The sequence below is a fragment of the Syngnathoides biaculeatus genome, chromosome 12, assembly GCF_019802595.1.
Source record: "Syngnathoides biaculeatus isolate LvHL_M chromosome 12, ASM1980259v1, whole genome shotgun sequence".
NCBI classification, from domain to species: Eukaryota; Metazoa; Chordata; class Actinopteri; order Syngnathiformes; family Syngnathidae; genus Syngnathoides; species Syngnathoides biaculeatus.
This window is the reverse complement of record NC_084651.1, coordinates 14,394,562-14,407,550: the sequence shown is the minus strand read 5'-3', so window position 1 is coordinate 14,407,550 and position 12,989 is coordinate 14,394,562. Positions and strand designations below refer to the sequence as shown.

Below are 12,989 nucleotides of genomic sequence, written 5' to 3'. Positions count from 1 at the left end.
CATAATCCATAATTCTGTTTTTTTTTCCCCCCTGAAAATAATTAAATAAATAAAGTTGGAAGGACTGATTTACAAGCAGTGTCTTGTACAAACTCCTGGCAAGGCCATCTGCTTCTGGTTTAGTTGTACCTTCATATGAAGGTGAAGTATCCTCAAGTCAAAATGCAGTTTGATGAGCACCCCCCAAAACAAACAATTTTGACTAACGAGGCAAGATGGGGGATCGGGTTGGAAATCAGTGTGCTGCGTGAAAATATAACTTCATAACATGTCTGTGTAATCTGACAGTGTGTCACTGTGTAGTGCTGCCAATTGACTGAGGAGGGCATCTGTGTGGGCAGCTAGTAAATCACAACAAGTGTTTGCCAAACATTTTTTGTTTGTTTGTTTTACAGGCCACTAACAAAAGCTAGAGGGCTAATACATATTTATGAGCTGCCATTGTCCTTTTGAGTCCTGCTGACTTCGACGTCAACTTCAGCCCTTCATGAACAACAACAACAAAAAAGAACAGAAATCACGTCTGAAGCATCTCACTCAATTCAGCAAAGCTCAATAACTGCTTTTAAGCCGCAGCCCAACTTTCAAGATTGTTGAATATCTTCTCTCAACTAGCTTCATTAGTCTTTGATTGAGTGGCGCCCCATGTTGTTCCCTTGTGTGTGGAAGTCATGTGCTCAAAAGCTCACTGGCAAACTATTGTAGAGCTGCTCATTTCAACCCCCCCACCCCTAAAATCATTTCAAGTCAACATTTCAAAGCCATCCATCCTTTTGTAACTTTTTCCTCTTCTTTTTTTTTTTTTCTTGCGACAAATGCCACCCTTGTCTAGATGAGCCACATTTGGTTTGTCAGCCTGGCAGGGGACAACATCACTCTTGATTAAAAACCATCTGAACAATGCTCATCCTTCAACTGCAAAAAACACTTTATTTTCCATTTAGATTATACACAAAAGCCTTCTTAGCATGATATCCAAAAGAAAATGAGCCATTTGTTTGAAAGGGGCTGTAGTAAAGCTGTTACATTCTTGCTTGTTTGCACTCTATAACACAATGAACAGCTGGCACACAAAAGGCACCATAAAACAGATAAAAACAGATACATGCAGTATTTCTTTTCTTGCTGAGGTTCAGTCTCCTTGCACCTTTTAAAAAGTCAAATGTAGAGGCCGTTGAACCACTTTCAAGCCTTTCCTGCAATTTACACTTTAAAAATACTTAGGGATACATGTACTGAGTGTTGGAATTATGCTATGAACCTTTTTCCTTTCTGTTGTTAAAAAAAAGTTGATGGAGGTGAAAAAACAGGAACACACGGCTTCCTCATAAAATGTATTCCCAATGTGGATAGACATTTAACTACATTTTCTGCATTGGTGTTTGACAATAGGGGACACATCCAATTAATTGTTGCTATTAAAAAAAAAAAAAAAAGCAGCAGTGCACTCCATATTGCCCCAGTTGTTTAAGACTTGGTCATCAACTGTATCAAGGCATGAAATGAACATAATTATATAACTTCAATGCCCATATCTACTGCCCACAAATTCAAACCATTTGGAAAAGGCTTCACAGTTACAAAGGAGGCTGTTTTTCATAATACACTAAACGTTATGATATCACATCCAAGCTCTGGATGGCCATTACAAACCCAAAACCTGTTTTTCATTTTGTTTGTTTTTGCAATCATCGATGTGTCTTTAGAAGGCAAGTAAAGCAATAAATGAAACTTACCACATTGTGTGTCTGCGTTTGTCCCACAAGGATCAATATATTGGAGCAGATGATCGATAAGCAGAAGTTCAGCAGGATGATGGAACGTTCAGAGCGGATGTATCTAAGCAAACAGCGGATATAAAACTATGATTGGAATTTTGAATAGAGAGACATGCATAATACACATTTTGGCGTCGGTCGTTACCTCCATAGCACGGCATAGATCACTGCCAACGTTATCAAGGCGAGGCACGACAGACCACAGCCGACAATCAGCGTCACAGAGGGGACCCCTGAGTATTCCATGGTCTGTGGAGGAAACAGTCAGAGAACGTGCTGCATGCAGGACTTTAAGTCTTTACTGATGCAGACAGAAGGGACCGGTCAAAAAATAATTCCCAGCAATGGAGGTCCATCACATTTGTTTACATTGCTTTGCCTGTATTGGAGAAGCTGCTTATTATTATAAATGTACATAAATGCACCAATGTGAACCCACACATCAATCAAATGTTGACAAAATAGCTGAAAACAGTACATTGTAGTGACCATTGGATTCACCCTTTCCACTAGGGGAGCGCAAGAGTGTGTAATGTGCTCTTAGGTGTCTCCAGGTAACGGAAGACGTGTGAATACTGAATGAATACTAAACAATGACAATATGTTGTGTGTGTCTGTTTTTGTTGCCACTGCACAGGTCACAATAAAGACAAATACAGTACATACCAAATACCGTATGTGTGACTTCTTATACAACACAGGTGTGAAAATATGTATCATTAACTGGTAAATCTTACCACCTCTGATTAATTTAATGTTTTTTTTATTGACCCAATCATGCTCCTTTATAATGGTGTGATTGAGGCCTCGCAGTGATGTGCTCTACTGTATCTCAACCTTGTGTTGTAAACCAACACAGGCCATGCTGTATTGTATTGTAAGTACTCCATGTTCTCACTGTCAATTACTTCAGTAACATGCACTGGGATTTCCTCCAATCTATCCTCACACATTACCTTTAAAGCCATGAGATGAGATATAAGAAAAACAGAACTTTTAGCTTTCTTTCTAGGGAAAGGTGTATTACATGACATGCAAAGAGAGTTATTGTGTATAGACAAGAAGAAGAAAAAAAAACACCACACACACATAGGTACATAAACTTCCCCCTCAGCGTCAAATTAACTGCATTACTGCACTGTTTGTTTTCCCACCCTAAAAAAAGACAATAATGAGTAAGAAGCACAGCTCACTTACCATTTCTCTGGGTTGCTGAGCCAAAATGGCGAAGGTAGACACACGATCACATAAGCATTTTGTATGCGAGGCATCTGTCAGCACAGTTCTACACGCCTTTGTGGACCAGGCTCCCCAAGAATCGTTCCTGCAACAACAACAAGGTGATTTTTCCAAACACGCACGCCACCGTATTGCTTCTTCTTTCGCATTCATTCCATTATTCACACGGCCGGAAGGTGCGCCAGGACGGTAAAAAGAGAAAATAATATAAAAACCGCCGCAGCTGCCGGAGCATGCAGCTGTATGGCGTCGAGAGAAGCTTCGGAGGAAATCGTTGGAAGAAGGAGGAGGGGGGGTTGGGTGGGGAGCTGTCCAAGCGCCCTGGTTCTGACTCAAACATGAACATAGCACGCCGTTATCGATGCTGCTGAAAACCGAGCGCTCATATTTACCTGCATCGCTTCCTACTCTTCCTTATTTTTTTTTTATATTCCACCCGCTTGCCTCCGTTCCGTACGGTTGCTTTCCCTCCTCGTTTCGCACCTGTTATTCCGTTCTTTTCTTCCCCCTGCACTGCTTGAATTAGCAGCCTTTGGAAGCTTCCTAGCAAGGATTTTGGACCCTGGAATCAGACTGATGCTGCGCGGCTCGGAGCCGGCGTCCGAGAGGGGGGGAGGCTGGCCCGACGACCGCGCCGCCGGCGCGCTGGTTCGGCCGGAGGTCCGATTCCAATGCGGGATTAAAAACGCTTCGGGACGAATCCTCAAAGTCATCGCACGACTAAAAAAGGTGGTCGCCCCCCCGGGTTAGAAGCGAGGTAGATTAGAACCGCGAGGAAGTGAGACCACCCCGCCGGAGCGGCGCGAATGGTTGCTGCCGGTCTCCACTTCACACCACTGGAGTAGAGACTGGCAATGGAAAACAGCGCCTCTTATATTTATTTGTCTTTTGAGGTATTCCACTGGTGTTTATATTGTTCAGTTAAAAAAAAAAAAAAAGTATTCATAAAAAAATAAGGTAATTTGTGGAATTTCTTGTTGAAGATCTGAGAAATACCTGTTGTCTCACAAAGTCAAAAATATGTTTTTCCTCACAAAACACTACTGAGAGCAATAAAATATTTCAACAGGCACACGTGCGCTAACCTGAGCCAGTAAAAGTGAGTCTTTACAAAAAATACCTCTGCCAATGCCTAAACAAACATACATTATGGTAACTACTTCTTTCAAGTCAGTGAGTGTCAGGAGCAAAAACTAGCCCAACTTGTTAAATTGCTACTAAAGTACAAGTGATTATTATTATTATTTTCATGATTTTAAAAAGTTCATCTTCACAAAACTAATGAGAGGGCCACTCAGTAAAATATTTTTCAACCAATAACGACAGATCACAGTTTTGATGCTAGTTTAATACTGAAATAAAAACAAGTGGAAACTGTGAACTTGTTCTGAAACTAAATACATATATATCAAGATTACTTTGAAATTAATCAACAGAGCAAATTTTCAGTTGTAATTTTCTGTGTTCCCATGGGTGGTGGTAGTAGTAATGTATGAGAAAGTATTTGCCAACAGTCGAGGAACTAAACAAGAGCAAACCATTCAAAATAAAAGTACAGGCATAGACCACTTTCCTTTCCTTGACCTTTGTCACAAACAGAGTCAATTCAAAAGTTTATTAGTTAGCAATGGTATTGGAATCACATTGTAGCACGCTGACCTCGTGTTTCTAATAATTTGAACCTCGCAATGCAGTGCACAAACAACGCCCACCGGAGAGAGCACAGACATCCGCCAATGCTACACACTCCTAAATCGAATCAGGCGAGGATTTATCGCTAACCACTTCCTGTATATTGCTGAATGTTGTCATTGAGATTCATGCATTACTTACTGGTGAGAAGGAAATAAAAATAAAAGAACAATGGTGCGATTTGGCAAAACTGAATAAAACCTCCCCGACAGTGTAAAGTAAAACATAAGCATTGCATATTACTTGATACAGCTCTTCTGTTAAATCTAAATCAATCCCGCCGATTTACCTAATGTTATGGCTGGTGAGTGTGCATTAGTGCGCCGAGCAACCTCTGCTGTGTCATTTGATCAATATGGCAGCAATGTTTATTATTCCAGGAAGGGACAGTGGAGCCTATCGTCTGAATTTCCCAAAAGGGCTGAGCAGCTCCAGCCTGTCTGCTCACACTTGCGCATCAATAAAATAAAATCTACTATGGCTTCCCTTATCATCTCTTCTCACTATTCCCGAGCTTGTATTAACAAGCGCTACACAGTTTTTCTTATCTCTTGTAGTTCAGCTGACGCATTGGACAGATTCAAATCATTTTTAAGGAGAACTCATCTGACTGAGACGCACAAGATAATAATTAATTAAGCTGAGCGGACAGCTAAAGTGTGGATCCACTTGTGATGTATAAGATGTAAGTCTCGCTCCGGTTCAAGGATCTCTGCATAAACGTAATATAATTCATTGTAAGTGGGTGCCAGGAAGGCCACTGTGATGATGGGTGGGCTGGCTGTCAGTCAAGCTCCTTGGTCTCTCAAATAGAAGCTCCTGGCATCCTTTGGAACATGAATATTTGTGACACTCAACCTAATCGCTCTCTCTCTCTCTCTCTCTCTCTCTCTCTCTCTCTCGCTCTTCTCTATCCCTCTCTCACACACACAGACAGACGACGTCTATCTCTGAATTAACCTTCAGTTTTTCCCAAGAGGTCTGCAGCGGTTTAACAATGACACAATTGAATGCTCTTTAGTCAACAAAACATCAAGCTACAGCCTCCACAAGCAGTGGCCACAACCACTGGTGCAGGTCAATCTTGGTGTTTTGAAAATCCCCGTTTTTAGATCATTGTGAGAGTCTGTGCAGCTGAATTCTATACACTATTTTTACCACCCAAAAGCTGTTTGATCCAAGCACGTTGAAGCACAATTGTGAGGCTGCAGGAGACATTGAGTTGCACACATCCATCAGTAATGAAACCCTAACATAACCCTGTCTGGAAATCAGCAAACGTTTTCTGTATTATTTGAACTGACTTTTTTTTTTTTTAAATCGTTTGAGTTAATTCCAAGTGGGGAGGTGATGAAATGTCTCTCCATCTTCAAACAGCCACAGGTAGTGATTGATGACTTCTCATTGCTTGAAACTACTACTCATTACTTTCCCTTGTGGGAATTCCACATGATCATTTTTACAACTTTGCCGAAGTTGGTGCAGGAGCCGGAGAAGGCGTCTCCCTAAATAGTTCCCTAACTACGGTCATTTTTACATGGCCTATGAGCCGTCACTTGTTTCACATGCTGTCGACCCTGCGGCTTATGCGGTGATGCGGCTAATTTGTGCATTTTTTCTAACGGCCGGAAGGGGGCACTCGAGCGACAAAGGTAAGAGTGAGACCGGTAGAATATATGTGCCGAGGAAGTGACTTTTATCAGTATGTTTTTTTTTTTTTTTAACCGGCCCTGTCAGAGCCGCAATAGCGTGTGGTTGCTGTGTTACTGCCGCGTCTTTGTGATTTTGGTATGTTTTTTTAACCCCCTGTTAGCGCCACTCTAGCATTAGCACCGCGCTACCGTGTTGCTGCTGTGTTACTGCCGCATCGCAGTGATTTAGGTTAGGTTTTTATGAACTGGCCTTGTTAGTGTTGTGCTACCGTGTCGCTACTGTGTAGCTGCCGCTGTTTTTTTTTTTTTTTTCACCAGTATTTTTTTTATGATTTTTTATTTTACCAGCCCTGTTCGTGCTACTGTGTTGTTGCTATGTTAAGCTAAGCTAAGGTATTAAAACTTTGAAAACTATTTCTGCGTAGCGTCTTTCTTTGTAAATATCTCATGTTTCAATGTGGGTTTCAATGTGGGCACTTGCGGCTTTTACACAGGTGTGGCTTATGTATATACCAAATGGTATTTCCTTTACAGATGTATTGAGTGAGGCTTATAATCAGGTGTGCTCTGTAGGGCGAAAATTACGGTAGTATCCTTTTGTCTGCACATGCAACTCATTTGCAATATTTCCTTTCCCCTTTGAATTATTTGCAAATTTTGGGGAAATTAGGCAAGCGCCGAGGTTAAAGGTCAACTGACACGTAAAGCATAATTTTTAGTATGTTTTGAATTTTAAAAAAGTCAGCATAAACCCATCTGTTTTTTCACCAAATGTCAGGATGTTGTCATGTATGTATTTTTGCATCTCTCGCCATGAAAATCTACTCGAGGCATTTGTTGTGTTGGAGGAGAACAAAGGAAGTGATATTTGTTGCAGTAGCAGAGTCGAGTATTTGTATTGGTTTATACCTATTGTACCGGTGAAAAATTACTTGTTTTTTCTCATCGTGTTAGCCAAAATGGCGGCTCGTTGTATTGTTGGATTTTGCTCGAACACTTGGATTGATTCACTCTTTACACTTTTCCAAAAGACCCAGTTCATCGTGAAACATAAATGTCACAGGTGCCACGTACGAGAGCTTTGTATGTTCTAAATGACTGGTAGTTGTTGATAGAGCTATTAAAAAAATAATAGTTGGGGGGGGCAATGTAATCCTTCTCTCAGAACGTAAAAAAAGACCCACGTCATAATAACTTAATAAAGTACGTAAGTCATGGGTGCTAAATGTGTCAATGTGCGCGGGCCGGCATTTTTATCGCCAGCGGGTCCAGCGTTTTTCATCGCCAGTGCCGGCCCGGTGAGATGTTCTCTTCTTTGAAAAGGACTTCCGTGTCAGAAGGGGCGTTGGAAAAATCCAAAAATCTCTCTTGTTCCTCTCCCATAGCAGGTGGCACTACCTGTTTTCTATGGCGACTGTCCCAGTGTGACATCTGCAAATAACATTGCAGGCAATATGGCCGCCACTTGGATGTCGAGTGAGACTTCCACAACTTTGCATCAATGACACGCTCGCCGCTCATTTTTTTTTTCGTACAGACATTGAAGTGAATAATAATATATATAACAATATCTATTTTAAAATGTATATACGGCTGTCAGTTGACCTTTAGGGACCATCATCATTCATCTGTCCTGAATGTCCTGATGACAGGCAATTTATGTCAGTTTATGAGCTTAAATGAGAAAAAAAGTAATACATACTATGACTGTATATTTAGCTTATTACCTTTGTCTGGCCGCAGTATAATATATCCCAATGCCTGTTTAGTTTCTTGGCAGTTCATCCACCTTTTTTTTTTTACTGAAAGGAAGATAAAAAAAACATTTGGAGCAAAAGCATACTCCCGCCCCTCATTCCCGCTTTATCTTTTGATGCAGATATCATCAAAATAATACAAAATAAGAATAGCATTGTGCTCTTCTATCTGCAGTGCACTTTCCATTAAAAGCCCAAACTAAAGGCTACAAAAGCCTTCTCTCCCTCGCTAGGACTAAATCTGATCAAGGGCACATCTGTGGTGCAAATACAGCAATTGGATGACTGTGACGTCAAAACTTTGACAGCCACTGATTTCAGATATGGAAATGTCAAAGAAACCTGGCGATAAAAGTGGGAGACTATTTAAAAGGTCCTTTTTCACAGAATCCAAAGTGAAGCAAATTGAACCCAAACACAAAACTCTCACAAAGTAAAACTAGAGTGGAGTATCTTAAGCTCTTAAAATGTATTACCAACTTTCAGCTGCCATTGTACATGTTTAACTTCTAGAGCAGTTTAACTTACTGCTTCACATCTTGTTTTTTTCAATTAAAAGGTGATTAATATGATTACCGTACATGCCTGCATTGTGTTTGAATTTATTTCATCATTTGAGTGAAGTCCAAGGCTACCTCTTGATTCTGTTCACTTTCCCCGTGTACAGTAAGTAACTGCGCCCTCCCATGTTTCACGCCTCTGGTGTAGGACCCTAACTCGGGCACAAGCATGCTGACTTGGTGAGCTGGCATCGAGGCCCGGACGGGCGCATGGACAAGAATTAATTGACCCTCACGTCACATTGACATGACGTGCGAATGATGCCCCAGACAAGATTGAAGTAATGCCATGGCTGTAAGTGGATCCTACCCTGCCACCTCCATAACTAAATCCATCCATCCATTCATCCATTTTCCACCTTGCTTATCCTCATTAGGGTCATTGATGTGCTGGAGCCTATATCGCAGCTGACTTTGGGCGAGAGGGTGGGTACACGCTGGACTGGATGCCAGCTAATTGCAAGGTCACATTTAAACATGGATTTTAGTAATCAATTTACCTCACAAGTGTGTTTTGGAATGTGGGAGGCACCCATACTACCCAAAGAAAACCTACACAAACACAGGGAGAACACAAAGCAGCAGCTGGCAATTTGAACTACATTGGTGAACAAAAGTGTTGGGAAAACCCCCCACAACAGTCGATAAAATACTTAAAAAATGACTTTTATATGTTTTAGGTGCAACAGAATTATTTTAAAAAATAACTATTGAAAGTGGATTTGATGAAAGAATAATGGTACCCAACAGACTTGTGCACGGTGACAGGTATTTTGGACTCCTGACTGTATCTTTCAGCTCATTCCGCAAATGTTCATTTGGATTTAGACTACACTACACCACAGTAAATGCCATTATGCTATTTTTGTTAAATTCGAGTACATTAGTGACCATTATTTTTTCTTCTTTATGTGAGTACTGACATTTTTTTTCTTTGCTCGTGTAATTACTGACAAATGTTTTGTTGAATAATTTTTATGGTAGTATTACCTACATTATTTATCCCGTGGACAGATTTGTAGGTTACGTTTTTTACTTCACATATTGACAAACCCAAACTCTTTCAATACAAGTTTGTACAATTTTTACAGGAATTATCTAGAAGAGATGATGCTAGAAGTGACACCAATCTTCTAGAACAGTGCAAATGATTGCATTTTCTTAAATTAGATGATCAGATCAAGGACACTGATAATGAAAGAAATGTCTCATTATAATATGACTTTTCCGCTTGTAACTTACAATTTGGCCAGGGTATATGTAAATAATATTGGGGCTAATTAGTACACCACTAGAATGCAACATGAGCTAAACATGGAAGCACAGACAAAGGACTTCAGGTCAAAAGTTATTTTTGGTGATACTTCTTTTGTAAAGGACAAATAGGCACCATGTCTGCCGATGTTCAGCATTACGGACTCCGTAAATTATGTTGAAGTGATTTCCTGTCTTAGCACCAATTTGAAATTGCTAGATGCTTTGTTTAGAAAAATAGTTGCAAGAGGGGAGGAAAAACTTGCTAAATATAGGAAAGGAAAGAAGTTGGTTATTGTGACTCTGGCTTTGTTCACTATAGGTCCACCCTGTGTCACCCATTGTGTTAATGTCAGCAGTGCACAACAGCGGGGACTCACTCTGAACAGTGGTAGCCATGAAATAAATTGATTTTTAGAAAATCATCTTAACTAATATAAAGAACAACAAATTAATAGACAAACCGGTTCATTGCCCAGCACAGCACTGTCTATATGAAGAGTTTCAAAATGGAGTTCATCTTGTATCTTCATTCTAAATTTAGTTGCATCTTGCAGTGTTTACGTCTGACCTGTTTTGGCTTGAAGCCAAGATGAAGCTGCAGCAGATGCTTCTCACCACTCCAAACGTGAATTATTGATCAGCCTTCATTCTGGATGATCTTCCAGAGGTACATCTCATAGAAATGCTCCACCAAAATTTTGCATCCATGGATGTCGCAGGTGAAAAAATTAAATTAATGTTGCCTTGGATGTATCCTTTAAAATCCTTGATTAACCACGATCAGGATGGAAGCTCTTTGTTTTATTCTGTTTCAAAACTTCAATGTTAATGTTCACCAAATGCTTTATGCCTATCTGTAAGTACCTCAGAGAGTAAATTCTCGTTGAGATAGCAATAAAACTAGTCATTGATGTCAAAACCAACAAAAAACGTGCTGCAAAAATCCTTTGCTTTTATATCATAATGTATTACCATAAACAGAAGGAAAGAGCAGCTAAATGAGGGGATATTTATTCAGCATGTAGAAATGTTGAGCATTTTCAAAATGTGTTAAAACGGCAGCGAGATGCGGTTAATCCGAACGCGGCAAATTCCAGATTAGTGAAACCCTTTACTACACTTAAAGGATAATCTTTGAAGAAACCTAATTTAAAAATCAAGAAGATAATGATTTGGCTTGCCACACTGTGGTTAACATGGATTTAGTAGATTTGAAGCATTAAATGGCAAAGAAATGGTAAAATGGTCAGAGCTGGATTGAAATGTCATTCTGAACTTAACTGTCTCATTCATAGTTTAGTAGAAGTCTGGATGCTTTAAATGCTGGAATTTATGTGTTGGAGTGATTGATCATTCAAAAATAGTAAATAAACAATAAAATAAAGGTAATGTGAGCTATGAAAGGCTCAAGTTCCCTACAACCCTGAACACACTAAGATAAACGGGCTAAAATGGATGGAAATATTATTTATGTAGTGTGCAACGGAGTACAACTGAACTGCATTACAACGACAGGTGTCGCTTTCTTGTTGTTGTCGCGAGGTTAGCTTGATGAGAAAAAACATTACACATTATACTGTGTATCTCATACCTCAAAAAATCATTTATGTGCTGCTTGTCAGAAGTTAGTACGGACAATGTTGTGAGGCAACTCGAACTCATTGAAACACTTTCAGGTCGACATAGTTTTTGACTTTGACATAACAGTGCTTACTTGAAGCTCAACTGTCACTTGAAAAATGCAGCTTTTCCCCCAGCCAAGCTGCTCAGTCAAAATTAGCTGCGTTGTCATTGAAAAATGTTCTAAAATTCACAGTGGCTTGCTCAGTGACATTTTCGTGAATAGGGAACACACAAAAAAAATGCAAATTGCTGTGTGATTTCACTCGACTTGAAGGGTCAAGAGACAAGAGACACAAACTATCTTAAACAAGCAATTAAAAAGTAAGTTTTCCGGAATGTCCCCTTTAATGATACATTTGAGTTTTCCCTAAAGTATTGACAAGATAATGAAAAGCACAAAGAAAAGTTCCCAAGCTCTTTCACCACTGAGGAGGAACAAATTATTTTGACACTTCATCCAGCACTCTGGACTTCTCAAATGTGACAAATCCCAGTTCATGTCCTGACATCAGATTCTGAATGCCTTTTTGTATCCAGTAAAGAAGCCGACCGTCGGTTATGACAGCCGCCACAAAACCTTCCAGTTTTCAGGACCATCCACAAGGTCGGATTCAGGCTCACAATTAGCCAACACAATGAGAGACATAAACAAAACTCACATCCTCGTACTCTAGTTTCATTTGAAACAACATGTTTGACAGATGGTGTATTTCCCCTCCCCAATGGGCCTCTGAGAGCATCTCGTATTTTAATCGGAGCATGCAAATTCATGGAGTGCTGTCTCCGCTGGGTCTTGATTGGTCCGAAAAAGACTAGTGGCCCTCAAAAAAAAAAGCGGAGGAGAAATTGTATTCAATTGATGATATTTTACAGTGAAAATGGCAGACTTTTTGGAGAGTTCTCCTTTCTAATGAATGTAAATCCACTTTCATCCTTGAGTAAAAACATACAGTTAATGGTTATACTGGACTTATTACTCTTTTGAAGCTCCACTGTATGTACAAAAGTATTAGGACAGCTTGCGATCACACATACAGGAATTGAAACTTCAAGAAATGATAAGATATATGATTTTGTCAGTGTTGGATTGTTTTCTTCCATTCAACTCAAACAATGATTATGAGATCAAATGTCACTAATGTTAGACTACATTTTGCAGTTTAGGTCAGGCTCCAAGCAAGCTTTTATTGAGTCATCTAGGAAAAGAAAAGGGTTCTACCTACAAAATTGGAATCATTGAATGCACAAAAAATATTACTAAGCTAAATAATTATTATTCAGGTGAAGAGGTTTTGTGCATTCCATTGGTTGTTGACTTCACTGGGGCGAAAAAACAGAGCTCAAATGATTTCTTGCAGAATGCATACACAATGCAATGTTTGTGCAAACAAGTAGCTACTTTGTTAAAGATGCAAAAGAAGAAAGAGGCGC

At 39.8% G+C, this 12,989-nt stretch overlaps 1 protein-coding gene across 3 annotated transcripts in view; it reads right to left on the bottom strand.

The window, feature by feature from the left end:
- Window positions 1-12,989, bottom strand: part of adgrb3 (adhesion G protein-coupled receptor B3) — a 138,031-nt gene that overhangs the window by 24,710 nt on the left and 100,332 nt on the right. For all 3 annotated transcript variants that reach the window (XM_061837274.1, XM_061837275.1, XM_061837276.1), the window contains 3 exons: window positions 2,976-3,102; window positions 1,924-2,027; window positions 1,737-1,839 (listed from right to left, as the gene is read on the bottom strand). In XM_061837274.1, coding sequence (XP_061693258.1) covers window positions 1,737-1,839; window positions 1,924-2,027; window positions 2,976-3,102 — 334 coding nt within the window. The remainder of the gene's footprint in view (window positions 1-1,736; window positions 1,840-1,923; window positions 2,028-2,975; window positions 3,103-12,989) is intronic.